Consider the following 23,857-nt stretch of genomic DNA (forward strand, 5'->3'; position numbering starts at 1 on the left):
TGTCCTAAACGGCCCCTCACAAGATGTTGCCATCGCCTACCTCCTGCATTGAGCTTTGACCCACTTGGAGAAGCCTGGAAGCAGTGCGAGGATCATCTTTGATTTAATGTCATCCAGTCAATACTTATGAGGGACAAGCTGGAGACTCACTGGTCACTCACAAGGTCTTGTCTCTGACAGGCTGGTCAGCAGGATGGGGGCCCCACAGGAAGTGTGCTGGCACTGTTCTTCATCACTCTCTGCATTGCAAACTTATCCATCAACTCCTCATCTTCAGAAGTCCTCTGATGACTTTGCCATAGTGCAGACATAAATCTCATTATTTTGTAGACTAATGTCACCCTGTTTAAATTTTTTTTAACTTTTTGTAAATAGTCTATTATATTGTACTTTTTTTTTTACAGTCTTCATGTTCAGTTGCACATTTCTTACAAATACATTTTTACTTTCTTATGCTTTTTCTATGGTTTGCCTGTTAATTTGGTGTTGGTCATTCGTCTCATTACTAAGTATGTGAAAGTACATATAGATTAATAATAAATTACGTAATCATTTTATTCAAGCAACAGTTTCGGGTGAGTTTTCACTTAGACTTAAGCGACATGTCCTTGTCTTTCATAGAAATGAGTCACAACGCAGAGAAATTGTTAAAACTGATGAGTTTTCAGTGCATAATAGCTGAAGGTCAATGGAAATAAAAACAACTCACATCAGATTTAAAGATAATTTAATAATTACAGTTGAGACCGATTTCTCTTTTAAAATATATTTTAGTGAAGTGCAATAGCTTGAGCCAAGATCAGTTTAGAAATTGGGCTTAAACCCACTAAATGTCTTAAAAGCACAATATAAAAACAAAATATTCGTTTATAAACTGGTGGGAAAGCAATAAAACAAAACAAAAAAATCTGAAGTGAAATGCTGTGTTTAATTTAATGACTTGTTTTTTTTTCCCTACTGCATCAAAATTTGATGTGGTCCTTTTAAAGATAAATAACTTACAGGAACATTCAGATGTGCAGAAAAATACAGACAACAGTAGCTGTAAAAACTATGCTGGAGTGAAAACTAGGAAAGGATCATTTCCCTTGGTCACCAAAAACTCAAAGCATGTAATATGTTGATGCACAGCCGTTGTTTTAAGAGTTTTCCCCAATGCACGCAAAGCACATTCCTTACATTATTAATAAAAAATGTTAGCATAAATTAAGGTAAATCTAAGAGTTTATACATTCTTAAGACAGATTGTTACACCTGAAGAAACAAACTGCAGTTCAGGAAAATAAAACACTAGAGGTGCCTAATGCAGTACTTCACAGTAAGTTTTCTATGTGCTTCACTAAAATCTATTGACTCTACTACCACGGCCATAAGGTGCATGCCTTGCTTGGACAATAAGTAACCTGAATCGAGAATACCTGTCTGTTTTTATTGTCGCTGAAAGCAGTAAGTTAGTGACTTTTAGCTGCATTAATACCTCATCTTTGGACGGAAAGTAAACTGCATTCCTTCATATTTTTTCACATTAAAAGTCATGTGGAAATAAGTACCATGGATTCCCTTTGTTTTTTTTCTAGTTAAAGCAGTACAGAAGTACATGTACAGACGTAGTCAAAACGATTACTACATAAAAGAAAAGCACATTTCCAAAACCATTCCTTCACTAGAACTCCACAATACAACAAAAATCACTGGTTGTGCCCATTCTAGGTCTTTTTTTTTATATGCCTGCAACTAAGACAGCTCAGTCTTTAACTCTCCGTGGAGTCCAGGAACTCGTTCTCAATGATGCCCTCTAGTCTGCTCAGAACAATGTGCGAACTGGCTGCAGGGTATTCGGCTACGGGGAAGTGGGCGGCAGGCTGGCTGGAGAGGGGAGGGGCCTGGAAGGAGCAGCAAAGGGTGCGAAGGAAAGGCAGCAGCTGGGTGATGGAGGACAGGGAGCTCTGAGTGAGGAGGGGGAACTCCAAGCTATCCGTGGAGGACTCCTCAGTCAGTCCGTTCAGTGCCTGAAAAAAAACAGAACACAGAGAGATTTGTGTCGTTTCAAAGCTCGACTTCATGTTTTTATCCCCAACAAACACAAGCAATAAATACAACTTTAGCGACAAACAGAGCTTTGAAGTACGAGTCCGCTCTGAAATACAGCGCCGCCTCGCAAAGACATCCCACACACATTCATCATGTTATTACCACAACAGACTAGCATATATGGAAAAAGAAAATACAATCTGGATTTTAATTATATAAAACAAAAACAAAAAATCATCCTTAAAAAACGTGTCATGCACATTCTGTCTCTCGGAGTCACTACTTTGCAGAACAACGTTTCCATGCAATTACAGATGAAAGTCTTGTTTATAAACTCAACTTCAGTCCCATTGGATTAAGTGAAGCTGCCAACAGCAAGTCTTGCCACAGATTCTCATTTGGATTTAGATCTGGACTTTGATTAGTCCACTATATGCTGAAGCTCTGGCTGTATGTTCAGGGTTGTTGTGGTGCTGGAAAGTGAACTTCCACCCAAATCTTAACCTTCGACAGGTTTTATTCTAGGATTTCTTTTTATTAACATGTTGTAGAACATGTTGGTTTCAACATCATCCCCACAGAATGATGTTGAAGTCAACATCATTCTGTGGGGATGTTTTTTTTTTATTTTTATGGAAGCTGCTTGGAATTGAAGGTGGGATAAATGGAGCCAAGTTGTAGAACATGTTTGGTCTACAACTAAACGTGTTTGGTCTATAACATGCTTGCATGTATTCCAAACATGCAAACATGTTTGGTCTACATGCAAACATAGCGTTTGCATGTAGACCAAAAAGTTCAAACTGGTCTCATGTGGTCAATGTGTTTGCTGTGTCCCATGTAAAGCTAACGACAAACTTTTGACAAAACCTCTCATGGATTTCTTTCAACAGAAAGGTTTTATATTTGTCATTCTCCCATAAGGAGCAGATTTGTGAAATTCTCGAGTAGTTATTTTGTCGTGTTGATAGATTTTGCTAGATGAGTTGTGGATCTCTGCAGTACTCTTTATGTTGGTCTTTAAAATAAAACTAATTGAAGTTTGTGATTGTAACTAAGGAAAATGTGAAAAAGTTATTTTCTCCAGACACCTCCTGGAGTAAATAACTCTTATGATTTGTGACTGTTCTTCCAAATCTGCTAAATACCACATCAATACGTTTGGTGATTTATACAATTGCAGTGGAAGTAACTAGGCCTAAAAAAATCTTATGATGAGACAGCATTTGACTATGGACGACTCTCCATAGTCAGATGCTTAATTTATTGTAGTCGCCACTTTATTCACACAAATGTTTTGGGAATAAGATCCAATCAGGTGCTGATGAAAGAGTAGCTCTGTAACTCACCCCATAGCGTTGCTGTATCCCTTCCAGCACTCTGACGACATGTGGCGTGCATTCCTGTTCACCCTCAATCAGCGCATTTTCTGGACCACTGTAGCGGCTCACGTCCACCTCCGGGACAAATGCCCAACGATACCTGGGGGATAATCAATTAGATGCTTTCGAAACCAATATCTCTGCTCAACGTATCGCTGATGTTACAATGAAAGCATGCTTTCCAGCTCCCTACATCTGAAAGAGGGGCATCTTCTCTGGAGGAAAGGCCAAGGAAGTGTCCAGAAACTTGCAGGCTGACAGGTACATGTCCAACTCTGCATTGGAGAAGTTTACTGGTCCATTTTTGTCAAGTGCCCCACGCACCACTTTGGTCAACCTAAGTTGGAAACAAAGACACAGGACTTATAACATGCAAGTTTTAGTGCATTTGTGAAACACAGATGATAAAAAAAAAAACTCACTTTGAGACGTCTTTCTCTGGCTGCAGAGATTTCTCTAAACGTGCAAATATCCGTATCTGAAAAAAACGAGTTAAAGACAACAGCTTCGTACAACCACAATTCTTTAGCTCATACATGGCCCTCTCAGGAAGGTAACTCACAAGTTCTGTGACCATTATAGGCCAGAGCGACGTCAGGTGCTGGGAGGAGATCCGCAGCAGGAGAACTCGGAACATCAGGAACATCTGGGCCGAGACTGCAGGGCTCGAGTTCATTCTTAAAGTCTCCGTGAGGCGCTCTGAAAGGGACCGGTTGGTTTTTAACTTGGCTTTATTTGATCCTAGTTTGAACATGCGTACATAAGCCTACACCGATGTCTAAAACAAAAGAAGCCCACCTTGAATAAGTGGAAGGTAGAGGTGGTACTGGTCGAGTTCGCCGCTGAACATCGCAAAAGCCTGCCGCTTCAGCAGCATGGGTTTCTGGTCGGCACTGGGGAACAACTTCAGGGAGCTGCTCTGCATACCTGTTGTGCAAATAAATACAATGAGTTTCAATTTGTTTCTTTCATTAAGTAAGAAGTTACAAATCCACAATACACATCCGATAATCTTTCGTCATCAGTTCTTTTTAACATTTATGTTAGCGGTTTGGATAGCTGCCCATTTTCTCAGTTTCAGAAAGAGTCTCAATGATACTCACCCATCAGGTCCTTAAACATGGTCTTCTCATGAGTCAGTAGATGGTCAATGATTGATTTCCAACTATGAAATAATAATAATAATAAAAAAGCAGAATTAGAACTGCAGACATAACAGATAATTGGAATTAAATGTGATGCAAATTAGGAGAGTAAATAGTTTAAAGATGTCCATGCAGCCATTTTCTGTCATTTGTGCTTCCACCATATGCTCACACCCACCTGTGTGCACAGGAGGCATCCATGGTGAAGAACAGGGGGTCCATGAAAAGCTCAAACACCTCCTTCTTCCAGGCCCGTTTGGTGCAGGCGTACCCACTCAGGCTACTCAGCAGCTGGGCGCCTGCTGCAAAGCTGGGCATGTTGTAGGCACTGCAGGACAGGAGCCCGACATAAAGGAGTCAGGTAACCCCAGTGACAGTGAGGCTTGCAGGCAATAACGTGATTCAGCATCAGTTTTTGTTTTACCTGTGATTCTTGAGGTAGGGGAAAACATAATACAGGAGACGTGAGATGAGGGGAACAGCTTTTTCCTTCTCGTCGCTACGGTAGACCATGTCCAGAAGGGGCGCCAAGATCTACAAGAGGAGAAAAAGACAGCAATATGCTTTAATAGGACAGAGTGAAATGAAAAGCCACAGTCCAATTTGCCTAAAATGTAAATAGATAATCCTGTGTACATAAAACCCCACCTCTGCAAGCAATGTGAGGGCCTGCACACTGTACACCGACGGAGCGGAGGACGACACCATGGCATTAGCCTGAGTTAGTGACTCTGGATGAAAAAGAAAGGAAAAATCAACATGTGAATATTATGTAAAGCTTCAGTCAAATGTTAACATGCACGAATCATTGACACAAATGTTTGACAAACTTTGGGCTTTTAATAATTTCTCTCTTAGTCTGGGTTAATCCTTGGAGAATAAAACCTGGGTAACACTTTATTTGACAGGGTGTGCATAAGTCTGACATGACACTGTCATAAACATGACAGAACACATGTCATTCGGTAAATAATGACACTTTTAATGCAAAGTTGCTTTAAAGGTTGCACTGAGAGTCCATTAAAAGTGCCAAGTTTGCATTAAAGTGTCATTATTTACAAAATAATACAAAGTTGGCACTCCATCATGAATGGACTTTTAAAGCAACTTTGCATAAAAAGTGTCATTATTTGCCAGTCACATTTTATGACTGATAACAGTCATAAACATCCATAAAGACTCCTTCATGTTCATGACAGGTGTTACATGTTTATGAAGGTGTCGTGTCAGTCTTTTGCACACATCGTCAAATAAAGTGTTGCCAAAACCGGCTTCGACCAGAAAGCATTTGTTTTGTTCATGTGAGCAGTTTCACTCAAACTTGAAGGCGTCCATTTTGTAGAAGGAGCTTCTTTCTTGATCTCTCAATCCATGTTGGTGCAAAACTGGCTTTACTGTGGACAGAGACACTAATGTCCTGCCAGCTACCAGTTTATGAAGGACTTAAGCCTTGGTAGCTTTTGAAGGTTTTCCTTAATCTTCTGACCAATTTTTGTTTGATCTGGGGATTACACTTTGTGTCTGATCATGAACAGTCAGACACAAACTGTCAGACAATTTGGGTCCATTGGAAAAAGTGCTCTCAGAATCAAAAAACTTGCTTGCACTCATAATAATATTACGTTTGAAGCATCGAAAAATTACCACAGTGATCCCCGTCCACCTCTGTGTCATCCGGTTCTTCAGCTTCTACGCAGACCTGTGGCTGAACTTTGACCTCAAGGCTTCGGCTGAGCCAGCTGGTCTGCTCCAGAGAAGAGCCTGCGATCCCACCCACCGTCTCCAGGATCCGCTGAGTCACCTCCTGCTCAAAAGTTTCATCAACAAAGGCATCTTACCTTCACCTGCCTGTGACCTAAGCAGAGCACTAGCTGCCTGCAGGTCTGTGAGAATAACAAAGACTGCTGGTTCTTACTTGCAGATCTTTAGAGTCTTTCTTATTGTCCAGGTTTGGGAGACGGTTGACAAAGTCATTTAGGATTCTGTAAGATAAAAAAAAAAAATAAAGATTCGAGATCATTCATGAATTACTCTAAAACCTCCAAAGGGCAGATGAAATTAAAAAATGTAGCGTGCATAATTGGGAACTGACCCCAGCAGGAGGAAATGTCCAGGTGGCGCCAGGTTGAGCTGAACAGACTCCCTCAGCAGGCCGAGGAGAGGCACGACGTTGTCCTGCAGAGCCGCAGCTGAAATGCTTCAAACAGATAAAACAGATTATTGTGAAAATGAGCAAAAAAGAGAAGAATATTAGTTTTTTTCTTTGATACCAAGATTCATCCTCACCTCTGGACATAGGCATAGCTGAACTGCAGCATGGGAATATCGACCAGCATTGCCTTCTGGTGGGAAGAAATCAGAACCTTTAAGTTGTAAATCACCCAAGGTAAAAAAAAAAGTCTTTAAAATCTGTATACGTACCTGTTCTCCTTTGATCTGATGCGGTCTCTTCACAACCTCTTTGACCAAGTGGAGGACAGTTTCTATATTCAAGGTGTGAAGTGATTTTATAAGCTCCACGATGACCAGACGAGCCTCACTGGCCACTGGTAAAACCTAAAAAGAAACCCAGAAAGTCAATCAGAGCACTGAACGTAAGACCTTAGTTTTCCACGCAGTTCGGGTCTTACTTTGTTTTTGTGTCTCCTTTTGCTCTTCCTGTTGCTCCACACTACTCCTACTGAAGCCATCAGCTGGACCCCATAATGTCCGGTTAGAGGGAGCAGAAACTGCAAGATCCGCTGCCGCAAGATCTAATTAAACACACGTCACAACATTTATTCTAGAATAAAGATGTTACGAAGTTATGGAGTCAGAAAACAGACGATGCACGAGAATCTCAACAATATGGCAGTGGCCCACCTTGGAGCTCTTGAAATACACGGAGGTAGAAGGATGTTTGCTGCTGTGGCCGGAGTCAGACGCACGTCTCTGAAACTCCTCCCTCATGACAACGCCCCACAGCAGCGCCATGCTGCTGAGCATTTGCGGCAGCGCCTCCAGCACGGCGTTGCGCGCGTTACGGACGTCCACGGGATCACAAGCCACCAGAGACTGACGAGAGAGGGGACAAAGTGCAAGAATTCGACATTAAATGATGGTAGATCACACAGCAGGTAGATAGGTCGCAGTAAGCCTGCCGTACCTTTTTGTTGTCAAGGAGACAGTAATGTGTGATGGTGGTCAGGCCTTCAAGCAGAGTTAAAGGGTAGTCCGGAGCGATGTTCTCCTTCCTGTTGGTTACACTGACAAAAAAAATTTATAAAATATTTCAGAGGAAATTCAAGCAAAAACAAAAATTCTGAAGAGCAACTGTTTTAGTCTTTAAAATAAATGTTAAAATATATTGTATATGTACCTTAAGGATCATTGAGATATGTTCTAATTGGTTCCCTTAGTTTGTTTTTAACAAATTCACATTTTACTAAAATAACATCTTTTGACCTAAAGAGCTCCAAAATAACAGTTTCTGAATGTTTTATTAGAAAAATGGCCACATGTATAACAGAACTATGAATTATTGTTTCATTCAAAGAGAAATTTAGCCTCAACAATCTAAACGGGAAGATTTTACAATAAATCAGAAATCAGGAAACATAATTAGCTGAAGTAATTCGCCAGCGCTCTCATGCGTCTCTGTCGTCATGACGTCTTCACCGCTCTCCATGATGGTTACCACCTCGGCCACTAAAACAGGCACTACAGTGAACCTCCATCCAGTCGGCCAGGTATATCTAAGCTTACTGACCTTCCAAATTTTGCATCCAAGCTGCCTTTTTGATACGCACACTGATATTGCTATGACAACCATTTTTAATACTTTTAAATTGCATAACAGTCGTAGAAACGGGCTTGTTCGTTTAAAGCTACCTGTGGTTTGCCTTCCCTCCCTCGTGTTCGTGGAGCTTCACCAGATCGTCCATGTTCTTGCAGATCTGACTGATGAGCGGCGACATGATGATCCCCAAGGAGCGCCCCAGGTACGGCAGAGAGGAGCACAGCAGCGACACCCAGTGGGGGTGCATGGCGTAGCCGTACTGAGGCTGCAGGGCTCTTGCTGCCGCGGAAACAAACATCCCCTGCGCCGTGATGGGGTGGCTCTGGACGTACTGCGCCGCTTTGATGGACTGCTGGAAGAGCACAGCGGTCTGCCACTCCCGGGCCAGCGGGGTGGAGGCCGGTGAGGATTCACGGGGGTCTCCAGACTGGCCTGAGGCGCCGCTCACTGCAGATGCGACCCCACCTGGCCACACATGGTACTCCAGCACTATCAGAGCCTGGAGCAACTTTAGTAGCTCTATTTGTAAGGGGCACTGCTCTTGGCCCCCGCCTCCCGCACCCAAGTTCACCAAACTCTCCTCTGACAGGCCTTCTGCCTCATCCAGCAGTTCGGCTCCCTTGGATGCTCCCTTATCTGCCGGCTTCTGGCTGACGTACATGGAGGCCGACAGTGAGAGCAGGGCGTACTGCTGTACTTTACAGCAGGTCAGGAGTCTGTGGATGGATTCCAGAGTGGCTTTGCTGCACTCCTGTCCTCGCACCGTGAAGCAGAGCTGGTTCACGATCCGAGTGAGCACAGTCACGCTCTTCACCTGGACCTCCATGTTGCCCTGCAGGTCCAGGGGAGTCAAGCTCAGGTAGGACGGGTAGTGAGAGCGCAGGATTTGCAGGCAGAGCGACACAAGCAGTTCGACAAGCAGCGACGGGGGCGAGGTGGGGGAGGAGGTGGGAGACAGCAGGCAGCCGTAAAAGCACCTTCCGTCCTGAGCCTGCTGGTGGCGCTGCAGGAGGTTGGAGACCAGGTTTAAGTGCGCAGCAGAGCTGGTGTCCAGCGACGTGCAGCACAGGGCGTCCACCAGGTGGCACTCGGGGCTGCTGCGCAGCAGGCTGTCGAGCAGCGACAGGCCCTGGAGGAGGCGGCGCCAGCCGCCTGCCGCCGCCGGGTACAGCAGAACATAGCGGAACAGAGAGTCGATGGCTTCCCTTTTCTCTCGCTCCTGCTTCAACAGGCGAGACCTGGCCATGGCCTCCAGCTCAAAGTCCTCCTCTTCTTCGCTCGACAGCGAATCGGACGCCTGCGTGTGCTCGGATTCCACCCTCCGCAAGCCGTTCACCAAACCCCCCTCCTCGACACTGCTGGGCGGAACAGAACCGGAACTGGAGTTCTCCGTAGAAACCGGGGTGGCGCTGGTGTCTGCCGACTCGGTGTGTTCACTCTCAGCCTCCTCTTCTTCCTCCTCTTTGACCTCATCTTCCTCTGTACCCTCACTCTCGCTCCTTGACGCGGGTAAAGCCTCTTCGGGTTTTTCCGGCTCCGGCCCACTTTCCAACTCGGCCCACAGAGCTTCTCGGTCCACAACATCCAGACTGCTTAATGTCGCCACATCAGATGCCACCATGTCTGCCGGTGTCCGAGAGGTTTTAATCAAACTCCTTCTGCTGTTTAGCAGCTTCAGGTTACCTTGAAAACAACAATCACATCAAGTCAATGACACAGACATATTGAATCGAGAGAAACTCCTCCAAGGCAGAGATGAATTTGCGTACCGGCCGTGAGATTCTGCTTAACCCTCTGGATGGAGCAGCGCTGGGTGGACGGGTGAAGCAGCAGCAGCAGAATGGGCTCCAGGATTCGGATCACATCGTTCAGGGACAGAGCTCTGACCAGCCAGCACTGAGCGGCCGCACTTATTGAGCCATCGGCCGAGGTCAGGCTGTCCACCACAACACACAAAGACCTGAAACACCACAGAGGATTTGAGAGCGAAGAAATTACATTTAAAACAAAGTAAGACCTCTCTGCATGTGTTCAGTATAATCACAGGGCCTTAAGCATGTGTTCATAGAAAAATATGACATTTTTCAGATTTAATCAAGTTGTCTGGATCTTATGCAACACACCAAAAACAGTTAGCACAGGATGGTGAAGTCAAAGAAATATTAGGCGTGATTTTCTAAATAATATACAAATGCAAAAGAAAAATGCTGCATGCTTATTCAGTCATCCTTGGTTGAGTCACCATTAATTTGAAAGCTCTGTACACAACAGAGGCTGCAAGTGACGATGTCCCTTTATGCAAGGCACAAAATCACAAGTTGTCCGCTGAAGTACATTTTATAGCCTAACTTTGCTGTAAACGTCTCCACAACCCGACTCGTCTTCTGTCTGGTTCTGTTCCATAATGTTCTCTAACTATCCTCCGATGTATTTGAAGAACAGAGGTAAACTCTACCAATCAGGTAGATAAGATAAATATACACATACATGTCAGATATGTGCAGATTTGGCGGTTATGAACTGTGTTGGTCATGGCTGCTTGACTTTTGTCCCCATCTGTTGTTTTATTCTACTTAAGTGTTTTTATTTTAACACTTAAAACCTCCTAAGAAATTTTTTTTTAATTTAGAGTACTTATTGAACTTCTTTTTGCTTCATGAACAAAATCGGGGGTGAACCGACCGGTCAAAGGATCGACTTAGAGACATGGTCCTGTTGCACTGAGTCTCCCGGGTCAGGTGCCACAGCACGGTGAAGCGGTGCAGAGCTTCCAGCCGGATCGCCTGGGAAACAAAAAACACACAAACTTTCAGCTTTTCTTATCATATTTACAACTCTTCTTCTGTCAGTTCTGACTTTCCATCCAGCCATCAATGATATTCAGAGAGTGGGAAAACAAAAATAAAAAACAACAACTGTGTGAACCTTGTCTTTGTGCAGCAGTGCCTGGCAGATGATGTCCTCACAGACGGAAGCCGAGGGAGCCAAACAATGCAGCCTGTAAAACAGATCCACACAGGAAACGTGCTGCTCTCTCTGCTCGGTGTCCAGTTGACTCCACAGGACCCGGGATAACCTCTGGGTTACAGCAAACACACCACCTTAAATACGGCCTTCTCCAAACGGCTTCAGTCACACCAATAGTTCCCCTTTTGACAATCTGACCTGAAAGAAGTCTGTGTGTTCCTCTATGGCTCGGTGCAGGACTGGGTAGATGGGCGGCACGCTGACCATCTGCAGCCGCCCGCTCAGAGGGTTGTTGTCAGAGCTCTGGTAGCGCATGTGCTTGTCCTCAATGACCAGGGCTAAAGACTGGGAGTGGTTGACGAGCTCCAGCAGGGAGGCCACGGCGGTGTGCTGAATGTTGGAATCCCTTGACATGCAGCACAGAATCATCAGGGACCTCAACCACACCGGGAGGTCGTCCACGTCACTGCCTGAAATGAGTGGGAAGAAAAACAACAACAATATTTCATCACTTATTTGTGGGTCAAAGCATTTTAAAATAGTGGTGATTTACAATGCTTTGCAAAAGTATTCATTCGGCCTGAAGTTTTCCGCATTTTGCCTGTTACAAAAATATCAAGAAAATGCATTGAAATGTTTGATTTTAACACCACAAAATGTAAAATAAAAGCAAAAAAAAAAAGAACACTCAAAGTGTATACATAATTTTGTTAGGCAGCGCCTCTGTCCACATGCTGACCTGAGTCTCCAAACATGTCTGTGTAAAGTGCCAGCATCTCCTCCTCGCTCAGGTACATGGGAAAGGTGGTGCTCTCCAGCAGCAGGTGGCAGGTGGCAACAAAGGTCTGTCGACATGCCTCAGAGATCTCAGCTTTTCCTCGAGGCATGTAACCAGCTGCCCAGTCCAAACACACCGAGGAGCCACGCTCCTTTTTCTTCTCTGTTGGCGACGCCGGGAGCTGAGTATCAGGCGAGACGCTGGCTTTGCGTTTGTTTGGAGTAAACAGCTCGGACAGCTTGTGTTTAATTTCACGCCCCCTTGACAGAGACTTCTGATCCCCGGAGTTGGTGCTTTGGTCACGCTGAGGCTCTGGATCCGGATCTGCGACATCCTCCACCTGCACCATCAGGTATCTGAAATCAAGGCGGAAGAGTAAAAATGTTTAGATGACTAGCACAGATGTTACAAGCATCTTCATCTGGCTCTGAAGTTTACCTTGTGGTTATGAAGGCCAGGATATCCTGCAGACTCTGTGTCATGGCTTCTACACTCCCTCCCCTCCTCCAAACTCCATCGCCGGTTTTGCAGGTTTCGTTTCGCTCGGTTTCCGTGGCCATTCCCAGCTGCAGGTGCTGCTCTGAGGGGGAAGCGCTGACGCCCAGCCCGCTGTCTTCCGACCTCAGGGTTGAGTAAACCCCGTCTGTAGGCTCGGCTTCACTTCCTTGATCCCGCGTTTCCCGCTCATCTTCCTGATGTCCGTTAACGCTTCCATTTTTCTCCCCCTCATTCTGTGCATCCTTGATAAGAAATTCTTTATAAGCTTTTTAAAACACCCTAAATTGCCGCTTACTCACTAAAAATAAATAATAAAAAAAAAATCCTCACGTTTGTGGTTTCCTCCTCTGGTGAAGCCGATTCCTTCTCCTCCGTGTTCGCTCCTGCATCAACATCCATGTAAGCTACAGGCATCTGGATCTTACTCAGGACCTTGAAGCACACTCGCAGCCCATGTGTGATGTCATCAAGGGAAATGGAGTCCATGTGGCGGTGCAGGCTCTGCAGCATGGTGCCCAGCATGTTGGGAAGGAACAGTGACTGGATGTTGGCATAAAGCTCCTGTGAGAAAACACAAACATGCTGCAGCATGAGAAGCTTCTACAACGTTAAATAGTCAGGTGATCAGTATTTATGGGTAAAAAAAACCCCCAAAGAAATATGAAACAAAGAGGAGGCAAATGACTGAGAAATGCTTTTAATTTTGTCTGAATTTGGAAATTTATTTATTTAGCTACTCTTGAAAACGTGTATTAATCACCAGAGGAAGAACATCCAGAAGGAAAATGATGAGGTTGGACATTTCCGTGACGGAGGGAGCCGGCTGACCGTAGTCCTGCTCCGGAGGGGTTGGCGGATCATCTTTTTCACTTTGACCAAAAACACAAAACTGGGATTTATGACACTTCATTTCTCTGTACATTAAAATGCTGAAAACACAAGCTGACACATTGCTCGGTCTCATTTTATGCTTCAGTTAGCACACAATTCCTATCAAAATACAAATGTAAAATTCTAAATATTATTAGAAAGGTAATCTTTCACACTGAAAAATGTGTCTTGAAATTATTATTGTGATATTTCAGTAAAGCCTCTGCATACGAGGCACACCGGGAAGCGCAAGCTGGAACTGACAGAATAGGATTTCAGATTAACGGAGTCAGATCGCACTGTAGGTTCTGAACAAATTCAGATCAATGTGTCGACAAGAGGAATTCAAACTCATACTGTGCAAATATACATAAATACATCCAAAAACTACCACCTCCTTGTTTAACTTTGAAACAGAACAAAAAAAAGATACAATGAAGAGCTAAGATTTTATTAATATTTTCTGACTCTATGTTATGGTGTAACTCAAAAACACTTGTTTCTCCAAACGCAGCATTTCTTAGACACTGTCCACATACTTGACTTTCTGAACGATTGGTCTGAATCATGTGTTGTGAATTGGAGCTATATAAACATGCTCCCTAACTGAAACTGAACTGAAACTATAAGTCTATATATTTTATTTTTGTTTACAGTGAAGGAATTCTGATTGCGAAGAAAGATTTAGCGTGACTGACAAACCTGAGAGACGTGCAAAAGCGCTGAGTCATGTACTCCCAAAGATATTCGCTGTTCAGGGAGCTCACGAGCATGTTCACCGTCTTTATGATCTCTGACGCATTCTTGTTCTCTTTTATTTTACTGTCAAAACAAAGACAGAAGAGAACATCTCTTTTCATATTAGTTGCCACAAAAACTTATAATTTCATTCTTAAAAGGAAGCGTGTTCATTTCATTGCTCATTTCTCTCACCAAGCTAGCTGGTTGGCCGAGCTTCCCGACTTTGGGATGTTTTCCTCTCCAAGCATCTCCAGACAGTAGCGCTGGAAAGCTCGGACCACCTCCAACAACACGCAGCTCAAGACAACTGGACCTAGAGCGCCAAAAAAAAAAAGTCACGTCAGCAAAATTAGGTTGGAAACCATTAAGCATAATAAGGCGCTTCTGCTCAGCTCCGTACCTATCTCGGGTTTATCCAGCAGACTGATGATGATGCGAAAGGGTCTGAGGTACGAGATGACACTCTCTGGGTCGATGTCCACTTCCTTCTGTTTGAGGATGTTGATCAGAGCCTGCAAACAGAAACCATAATAAATCTACTGGTGTATTTTGGTTTATCTTATTTTAGATTTTTGTACTGTAAAATAGTTCTGAACAAATGAGATCAGGAGAAACAACTGTTGAGGGTTCATCTAGATAATATACTTTAAAATATTGCACCTGATAATGCAAAAACTGTATATATATTTAAATGTTGCTTTTTAAAAAAAAATACGTTTAACATAACATGCGCTTTTAAATTAGTCTGGTTAATTTAGGATAGAGAATTCATTCGTTTTTTTCTTTACCAGCCATACATTTAGCCTTACGAAAGTCATGAGCCTTGGTCTTAAGTTACATCTTATATGTCTACTAAATAAATCAAACCTTCACAAGATAATCTTTCGAGTAAGTGTTGAAGTAGAATGAGGTGTGCTCCTCCACGGTGGTGGAGAGAGTGGGATGTGGCGCCACCATCCCTCCTTTAATGTCGGTGCCTGAAGACACAAACACAGCGACACAAACGTCAACGTGAACAAATAAAATATTTTCCTTTGGCAAACAGCGACGCGATTCATGACTAGTTTATATTCTTAGCTTGAGGACCTAGGAGCCAGGCGTAGAGGCGTCTGTTGAGGGACATGTCTCTCCTGAGCAGAGTGAGTAAAGCTGCAGACGCCACGGTGATCATGTCTTCAGCACTCAGAGCCACGCTGGGCTCTGCCGGGTCCTAAACCAACAATGCACAGAGTTAGCTGGGGAGCAGTAAAGGATTTCTGGAAAACACCCAGACATATGCTGAAATATGTGGGTTTTATTAGAAGCATATCCACAAAACATAAAGAGAACTAAGTACGCTACTTGAGTCAGCGGGATTCAAGAAAAAGAGATTAGAATCAGTTCCTCTGGAGACCATGATGCTTCAGTGTTGAACAACATGTAGAAACTCCACTCTGGGTTCCCATAGTCAGGAGCTGTTTTTAACTCATTAATTCACACATGAAGTGTGAATTAATGAGTTATTTTAATTTGCTTTAATTCAACAAACCCAATTTAGCTACTAATAAATGCTCATTTAGGTTTAGGGTAAACAGTGTGACAGCAAATGTTTTAAAGGATTTTTGGAATAGAGGACAACTGAAAGTTCATCCTGCAAATGAAACCATGGATGGATGAAGAGTCACCCAGGTTAATCAGGTGTAGTTGATTAACTTATCCGTAAACAGAGAGAGCACCTCTAGAGAGGCTAACCGATGTAAATCAATACAATGGCAGAAGTACTTGCCTATCAAAACCAATGAATAGAAACAAAAAATTTCTCTGAATGAAGAAAAAAAAATAGATTTAAGTAATTAAGGATATTTAATATTTTGATCAAAAATGAAAAATGAAACAATATTTATTTTCTGACATACTCTTTGCTATGATAATTCATTAAATTAATAATGTTGAAGCCCTCAAGATGCCAGCCAAAATCTTCTAAAAAAAACCTTTGGATATATTTGTAACACACACAGAGAGAAACGAAGGAGATTCACTTTGGTGACCAACATTCTTTACCTACCAGACATGTTGCAAAGGGGAAAAAGTAGAGGAGGACTTCAAGCATGTTCCTCTGCACCAACACATTTGAGTCTTGCAGAGAAAGACAGACCGACTTTATCTGGAGAAGCAGAGAGAAACATAAAACTTAAACCAGTGACTGTCAGGGAATCAAACATCCACTGAAGGAGGACAAACATGGACACTCACCACTGCGTGATGGCCGTAGCCCAACATGTAGGTCTGCTGACTCAGCGGGGCCATGCGGTCAAAATGTGTGACCACAAAGACTGAGGCGGGCAGCCGCACCATCGGGGTGACCAGCATGCTTCCCCACAGGGCTCCGAAGAAGACCTGCTGACCCACCAACAGCGACAGCTTGACCAGCAGAGCATCAGTCCTGAACAGAGGCAGAGACCATAAACAACAGAATGTGACTATATTAATACTAAAAAGGATGAATTCAATTCAGATGGGTTTCCATAATTCAGGAACTAACTAAAGCAGCTTAGAAGATGCAAATGTTTAGTTTCTATTAGCCTCATTTTTCTCTCATCTTTTTATACAAGTACATTTAGCACAAAATATCAAACTCAATGCACCTTTATCATGCTTTATCATTAGGAATCATTTCTTTAAGAAATTGTTAAGAGGAAGTTTGTGTTGCATTCAGTGAATAACCCTTTGTGGTATAAATATGATTTTAGATTGTGATACTGGTATGTCCATTGCCTTGAATAGAAGGGTTTCTGGTTCTACTGGGCTCTAAAAGAAGCCTGGACTACATCAGGGGTCAGTCTCCGCCTCAAGCAGAAAACATCTTGACATCTTGTTCATTAGTAATGGCAGGAAATGGGCAGATGGAATTTATTTGTTTGATCCATTTATTTTAGAGGGAAAAAAAAATGTAAAAGTGTTTTTATGGACCTGTCGTAGACCTCCAGTCCTTCTTCCAGACCAGGTAAGAGTCCAGTTATGAAAGCTTGCAGACTGGGAAGCAAAGCCCTCTGCAGTGGGAGATAGTAACGCTCATACAGCGCCAGCAGAACTGGCTTAACTGCCATGGCTGCATGACCCAGCAGCGGGAACAAGCCGGAGCTGAAGAAGAAAACAAAATGCGTGAAACAAGTCAGAGTGAGAGCGGTTCATAACAAGGCTTGGATTCTTCTTGCTGAAGATAATTTTATCCGGTTCTGTCACCTGTAAATAAACAGATCCTTGGCCAGCCATTTTGTGCCAATGATTTTGAAGATGACCTCGTATGTCTCCAGAGCCTTCAGGTGCACGCCGCTGGGCAGAGCCGGGTGCAGGCACTGGGCCAGACGCTTCCCTATGATCAGCCTTCTGGGCAAGAGCGAATAGCGAAGGTTACTCTGCAGGGCCTGGGGGAAAAAAAGAAAGAAAAGAAACCGAGCACATAAACTTTTTTACTTAAAAAACTTAAAAATCTAAGTTTTATTTAAAAGATTGAACATCTCTCTTCCTCGTGGTTTTTTTTTTAAGCTTGAACACACATGGACACTCCAAAGTCAATATTTGATTTACAAGGAAAAGAAATAAAGAAAAAAAAAAAACAAGTGCACCTTTATTCTTCATAAGAAATCATATGAAGACTTATAAACAAAAAGAGGATGTGACAACACAAAAGCAAACCTCATCCATGACCTCACAGAACTGAAACAGATCTAAGCAAAACACCAAAGAGGAACCTGTACCTTCTGAGTTAATGCAATAAAATGGACCCGTTAAAATTCAGAGTAATGGATCCACACTGCACCTTATTGAGCTTTCCCAGGGACGAGATGAGATCCGCCCACTCACTGGACGACTCGAAGTTTCGCAGCGCCTTCTCGATGACCGCCGCGTAGTTACGGTATCGGTAGTCATTCTGCAGCTCGAGCTCCTCGGGATCCATGTTGCACCGGTTTGATCACAGCATGTTGTTAGAATACATCTGAGGGCGGATAAGGCAGGAGACAGAAAGTCAGCGACGTAACCCGCCTGTCTGAAACTTGCCTGATTGCCCTCTGTCTGCAAGGCTGGCTTAATACAAATAAAATTAGCTAATTAGCTCTGAGGCAGCGGACATAAAGGCACTTATTCATGACTGGTTGCTGGATAGCCGACTGACCCGTCAGTCAGTCCCCGGACGAGGGAATCCCAACAGAAACTGAGAGGCAAACACTCAGAATAGTACTTGTCAGGCAAAAACCAAGAATAGACTTTTTCATTTGCATGTCCGACATCTTTCAGTCTTCCTCATATTTTAGCTGTGGCATATTTACAGGCTTCACAACCACAACAATACCTCTAAATTACGACAAGAAGCTCATTGATGGTGTGCTGAAATCTCCAACAGGTCGTTCTCTGTGGGCTGATCAGCATCTGCATCCACATTAACAATGCAAACATATAAGCTTAACTGTGCATCTAAGGAGTGTATTTTAGGAGTGAGGCTCAGGGAGGTAGGATTAAAGAGACGCAGACATCTGGAGTCTGAAGGCTTTACAGCTGAGAGGAAGAGCAGCACATGGTCAGGATAAAGCTGAGCAGCATGGTAATGATATTCATTGCTGGTCATTTTCTGTAATGATGTCCTACAGTTTTTGTATTTCTTAAATCATGTTTGAATACTGTGAAATCATCATACTATAGAATTTTTACATCAGATTATCATATTGTGAGAATGTTATAGCAACCCCTGACTTTACAAGGGTCGTATTTCTTAAGAGTCAATGCCCACAAACAAGAATCATAACCACAATCAAAAGAAATGGTGCGTCATAAGGAAATGATATCCAATTACTTTAAATTATATAGGAGATTTGAGCATGATTAGATTAGTCCAAAAACTACTAGAATAAACAAATTGATGTTCAATGGAAAATAAATAGAAAATAGTTTGCTGAAAAGTAGGAAATGGAAGCAGATAGATTAAATGACTATAAAAATTAGGGAAAAGGACCATAATTATATGAAGATGCCAAATCTTACCTGCTTAACCTGAACATACGCTTCCACAAGAAAGCAGCAAGAAATAAACTAAAACGAAAATTGTAAATACACTCTCTTTCTGATGGTTTCTTACTGAAAGGTAATGTAATTGTCCAGCCTCAGATTCAATTAGAATAATGCGACGCCTAAAGTCTGGGGTGAATCTTAACCTAATCTAAAGATCATTGCTCTGTATGTTGAGAAACTTTGCCTTAGATGTCAACAGGAGACTTTGACATCAGCATAGCTTTCCTCTATTGACAAAGACACACGAGAGGTTTTCCACTATTGCTTAGGTAAGAAGTAAGTCAATAATACAAAAAACAAACTGGCAATGACGTTAAATGCATAGGTAATGAGCATTATACTCAAGCAGTGAAAATGTGAAGTGCAGTTAATCTGGGGTTTGTGAATGACACATCTATGGAAAACCAGCAGCAACTTATGTAAGTGTGTTAAGATACAAGGGGTCAATCTAAAGACGGAGCTCAATGGTCGGGGCTTGTAAAAGTGGATGCAAGCTTAGAAAACTGTCTATTCCACTTTGGTTAGCTTAGCTTTCCACCTCTTGCGCTAGGTTGACCTTTCTATTACATGTGAAGGTCTGTCATTGCTTCAAAGAAAACAGCAAACAGATAATGTAAGTGATTAGGCGTATCTTCCAACTGACACAATCTGGTATTCAGGCACTTCATGTTTTTAGGTTTTACTGAACAGTTTCAGATACACAAAAGTGCTTGACGTAAGAGCAGAGATGTGAATAATCCCTTACTTGTCGTCATATAGTTTTGATCGCAATGCGTCTAGTTTTTATTCGTCAGAAAATGAGCAGCACACACGAATAAAATGCTTATTCACAGGTGGCAGCTTGATAAGCAAATGGTGTTGGCCTTGGCGGAACAAGATGTGCATTCTCACTTCCCTTACCGGATCTAACAGCAGAACTGACTTGAAACCAGTCCCTTCTACGTTGCATTGTACAAATATTGATATTAAAGCCCAGTGTATTTTGTTAGGATTTACTGTGACAGAGCTGAACAGAGTATTACATGGCAGTGACTTTCAGTTTTTGTTTGCTTGTTTTTTTCCTTTTACACAGACAAAAACTTAAAAAATTATGTCCCATATTTATAAATCCACCACAAGATCAACTCAGGGGGGCTGAATTGATAAAAAAAAAAAAAAAAAAAAGTGACTACCACAATTTTCAGATTTTTTTAAATTTAAAATAGTATCCTTTTCCTACCGCTGCACAACTGTACGCTGCTTGGCCTGTCACGTAACATCTCAACATTGTTACATGTGGTTGTAACGTGGGAAAAATATGAAGTGAGAATACTTGTGCAAGGTGCCGTTCACGCAGCTGTGAGGAATTGGACTGTGTGCTTTGAGGGTGGACACGGAGCAGCCGTGTCACCTGACTGACACCACCACTACAGCAGGCTTAAAGTGCTGGCGGATGCGGCCAAATAACAGCTGGCCAGAGAGTACAGTACCATCAATGAAGGATGCTATTATGTAACATTTCACAAGCACTGAGCGAAGACATTAGTAGTCAAATTCATTTTGACATAGAGCTAGCTTGTGCTACTGATTAAAGTTGGGAAGGCACAATGTAAGCCAGTTTCTTTGTTTCTAAAAAAAAAAGAAATGGCAGCTTTCTAGCTACAACACACACTGCTTACTGCTAACAGCCAGCGTCGTAAACAAACGCAGTATAGCAATCAGGTGCATCATGACTCACCGACAACGGAGAGAAAAAATAAGGAGGCTTCACAGCAGGACCGGAATTCTCGTTTTTGGTGGGGTCATCCTCCAAACCAACTCCCGGCTCAAAGAGGACTGCTATCCGTGGGGTTAAGCATCCGTGGAGAACCAAGGTGGATGCTAGTCATAGCGGGGCGGTGATCCTCCAACTGCTCAGTTGATCCTGAACCTTCCGCGGCCCGCACGGTTCTCTCTTTCACACTGACAGCTGGGGGGGTGACTTAAGAATGTTTTGATCAATAAAGTAACTATTTGTGTTCTAGCTTCTATTATAAACCAACTTTTCACATTTTAAAGTATATAATATAGCAAAACAAAACCAATTGGAATTACCGTGGCTTTAAAAACAGAGGCAGAAATAGGTTATCACAAACCTGCCACCCCTCCAACTTTGGTATGTTCCAGGATGTGCCATGTTGACAAACCTCTCACCTTACCGTCAGAAATTTCATCATAAAATTGTACAGCAATGTGCAACAAAAATATTAAGAGTATACAGCTATCATAAATGATTAAAAATGGGTTCCTTTATATTTATGTAAGCTTAGAATTTTACATGACAATCAATAAATAGAGAGACATCACAATGTTTGTTCACACAATGTTGTTTTTTGACATAAAACTTTTCCTCGTCTTTCTGGATTATTGAATGTATATGCTCATAATTTTTATGTCTCCTTCTTCTCCTCATCATTAAAATGTTTCCTCAGTCCTCATAATCGTTATTATCTATGCATTTCTGTATGTCTACTCTTTCCCAGAGGTAGTAAGTGTGTATTTACTTGAGAAGCTTTTTGAAACAAATTTACTTATATAAGTGGTTTTGCTAAACCATACTTTTTATTCCTACTTAATTACAAATTTTTTTAAGTCCGGCTCTCGAGTACATCTTCTGGTGACTCTGGACACCTGTAGGTACTTTACTGAATGTAAAACAAGGATATTTAAACAAACAAACAAAAAAATTACCATATACAACTACACAATTTATGGTAAAGACTTATTTTTTTGCCCCCACAAACTTTATTTATTGCTATAATATTGTGTTTTGAGCCTGTGATGTCATTTAGATTGACAAGTAATAGGTTGTAACTGGCAGAACTTTACACTGTTTTAATATGTACAGAAGCTTATTGATACCAGCAGCTTTATATAGTGAAAAAAAATTAACTTGAAAACATGTGTACATTATTTTTCTGGATTTGTTATTTTTCATGCATTCATTCATTCATTCATTCGTTCGTTCGTTCATTCATTCATTCATTCATTCATTCATTCATTCATTCATTCATTCATTCATTTAATTTTCTATTTTTATTCTATATATATATATATATATATATATATATATATATATATATATATATATACATTTTTTTCTTTTGTGTGTGTGTGTTTCTGATTAAATAATGTTGTGATAAACTACTTTGTACTTGAGTAACCTTTTTTAACCAGTAGTTTTTATTTTCACTTCTTCTTGAATGATTACTTGTTACTTCTACTTGAGAAGAAAATACACTGAAGCTGTTGTTTTTCAATAACTTTTGTTTTTTTTTATATGATGCAAAGTGCTTTCTGTTGACATGTAAACTCAAAGCAGAAAGAACTCAGGCCAGGATTGGAACCAAGGATCATATTGCTTCAAGGCAACCATGCTACAAACTGTGTCACTATGCAGGCACAATAAATGGCTCATAAAAGTCAATCATAAATTCTTAGCCGCTCTGGCCAGCTTCCTGGTTCCTCCTTTAATCAGTGATGTGCATATTAATTATTAATCAAATATGAATGCTCATGCGTGCATTAGCTAATTGAATCTCATTGTTTGCGATTTTATACAATGTTTGACATGTTGACCTGCAAACAATGCTTAAAAGACGGTAGGTAGTATGTCAACTAAGCAAAACTCTGTAAAATAACTAATAACTTTGGATTAGATATAAGCAGTCTGACAAAAAAAAAAAACTAATCTGGAAATTATAAATTAATTACTATAGTCCCATAAATAGTACCAAGTAACAGCTTAGCAACTATTACATATTACATAACTATTAGAGTTACACTGGGTGTAACTGTTAAATCTGTGTCATACGTAAGCAACTAGAAACAAAAATCCATATTTTTCCTAGAATTATAATTTAAGCACCTCCAACATTAACTCATTAATAGTCGGTGAAACAATACCTTTTAGTTCCAGAGAACTGAAACGTATTGTTTCTTCTGTTTCTTCTTAATTTATGTTTGATTTTCTTGTTGGTTGTGTTTGAGTCCCACTAATGGTTTCTTTTCAGAAAACCCATCGCTGCTTTCCTCTTCCACTAAACATATTTCATTTGAAGAAGTAGCAGAAGTCAGTGGTCTTCATAGGGTGCTTGGTTCCTTCCTAGAAATCAGGTGAGAAGATGTGTAAGGTCGGATTAGAGCTACTGCTCCACTGTATCAAGAGAGTCTGCTGAGGTGGTTTAAGACATCTGCCTCCTTTCCTCTAGGTCCTATATCTGCACTTGCCCTTGACATGTCATTGAAATGCCTGTTATGGAGCTGGATAGTGTCACAAGGCTTTCCAATAAGAGGAGAAAATTAGATAGATACAAGAACTAATATTTTCTTATTTCTAGTCCTTCTTTAAATTAAGTCAAGACTCAGACCCAGAACTAAAAAAAAAGCCAAAATAAAAAACAAAAAACAACTGCTGACAGTATTAGAGTTTGTTAGATGCACATATTAATGATAAATTCTTAGCTTCAATAAGCACATGATATTTTTCTATTATTTAACATGCAGGTGTCGTCAAAGGTGTCCACTTTTTTACTTTTCAAAACAATCATCCTGGCACATGTTGAGAAAATGTGAGATTTCATTTGATCTAGAATTGCAATGGAAC

The 23,857-nt window shown here is 41.7% G+C and overlaps 1 protein-coding gene across 2 annotated transcripts; it reads right to left on the reverse strand.

The window, feature by feature from the left end:
• Window positions 1-710: 710 nt before the first annotated feature.
• dop1b (DOP1 leucine zipper like protein B) lies at window positions 711-21,170 on the reverse strand. Of its 2 annotated transcripts, none has more exons than XM_008400985.3 (38): window positions 20,951-21,170; window positions 17,990-18,166; window positions 17,413-17,594; window positions 17,140-17,310; window positions 16,423-16,612; window positions 16,235-16,333; window positions 15,277-15,400; window positions 15,058-15,167; window positions 14,591-14,702; window positions 14,383-14,503; window positions 14,152-14,271; window positions 13,340-13,448; window positions 12,910-13,140; window positions 12,520-12,821; window positions 12,043-12,437; window positions 11,502-11,773; window positions 11,262-11,414; window positions 11,019-11,119; window positions 10,106-10,296; window positions 8,429-10,019; window positions 7,704-7,803; window positions 7,421-7,612; window positions 7,189-7,311; window positions 6,980-7,114; window positions 6,845-6,900; window positions 6,651-6,755; window positions 6,474-6,540; window positions 6,203-6,362; window positions 5,207-5,289; window positions 4,983-5,092; window positions 4,737-4,886; window positions 4,517-4,578; window positions 4,212-4,340; window positions 3,976-4,112; window positions 3,836-3,891; window positions 3,607-3,750; window positions 3,381-3,513; window positions 711-2,009 (listed from the first exon to the last, which is right to left on the reverse strand). In XM_008400985.3, the coding sequence occupies exons 2-38, from the start codon at window positions 18,125-18,127 to the stop codon at window positions 1,752-1,754; spliced, it is 6,912 nt and encodes a 2,303-aa protein (XP_008399207.1). In that variant the 5' UTR covers window positions 18,128-18,166; window positions 20,951-21,170; the 3' UTR covers window positions 711-1,751. The 2 variants fall into 2 exon arrangements, with proteins under 2 accessions (XP_008399207.1, XP_008399199.1); XM_008400977.3 differs by having other exon boundaries at window positions 6,203-6,365.
• Between the last annotated feature and the right edge of the window lie 2,687 nt (window positions 21,171-23,857).

Source organism: Poecilia reticulata, chromosome 2 (genome assembly GCF_904066995.2).
Source record: "Poecilia reticulata chromosome 2, P_reticulata-male-v2, whole genome shotgun sequence".
In the NCBI taxonomy this organism is placed as follows: Eukaryota; Metazoa; Chordata; class Actinopteri; order Cyprinodontiformes; family Poeciliidae; genus Poecilia; species Poecilia reticulata.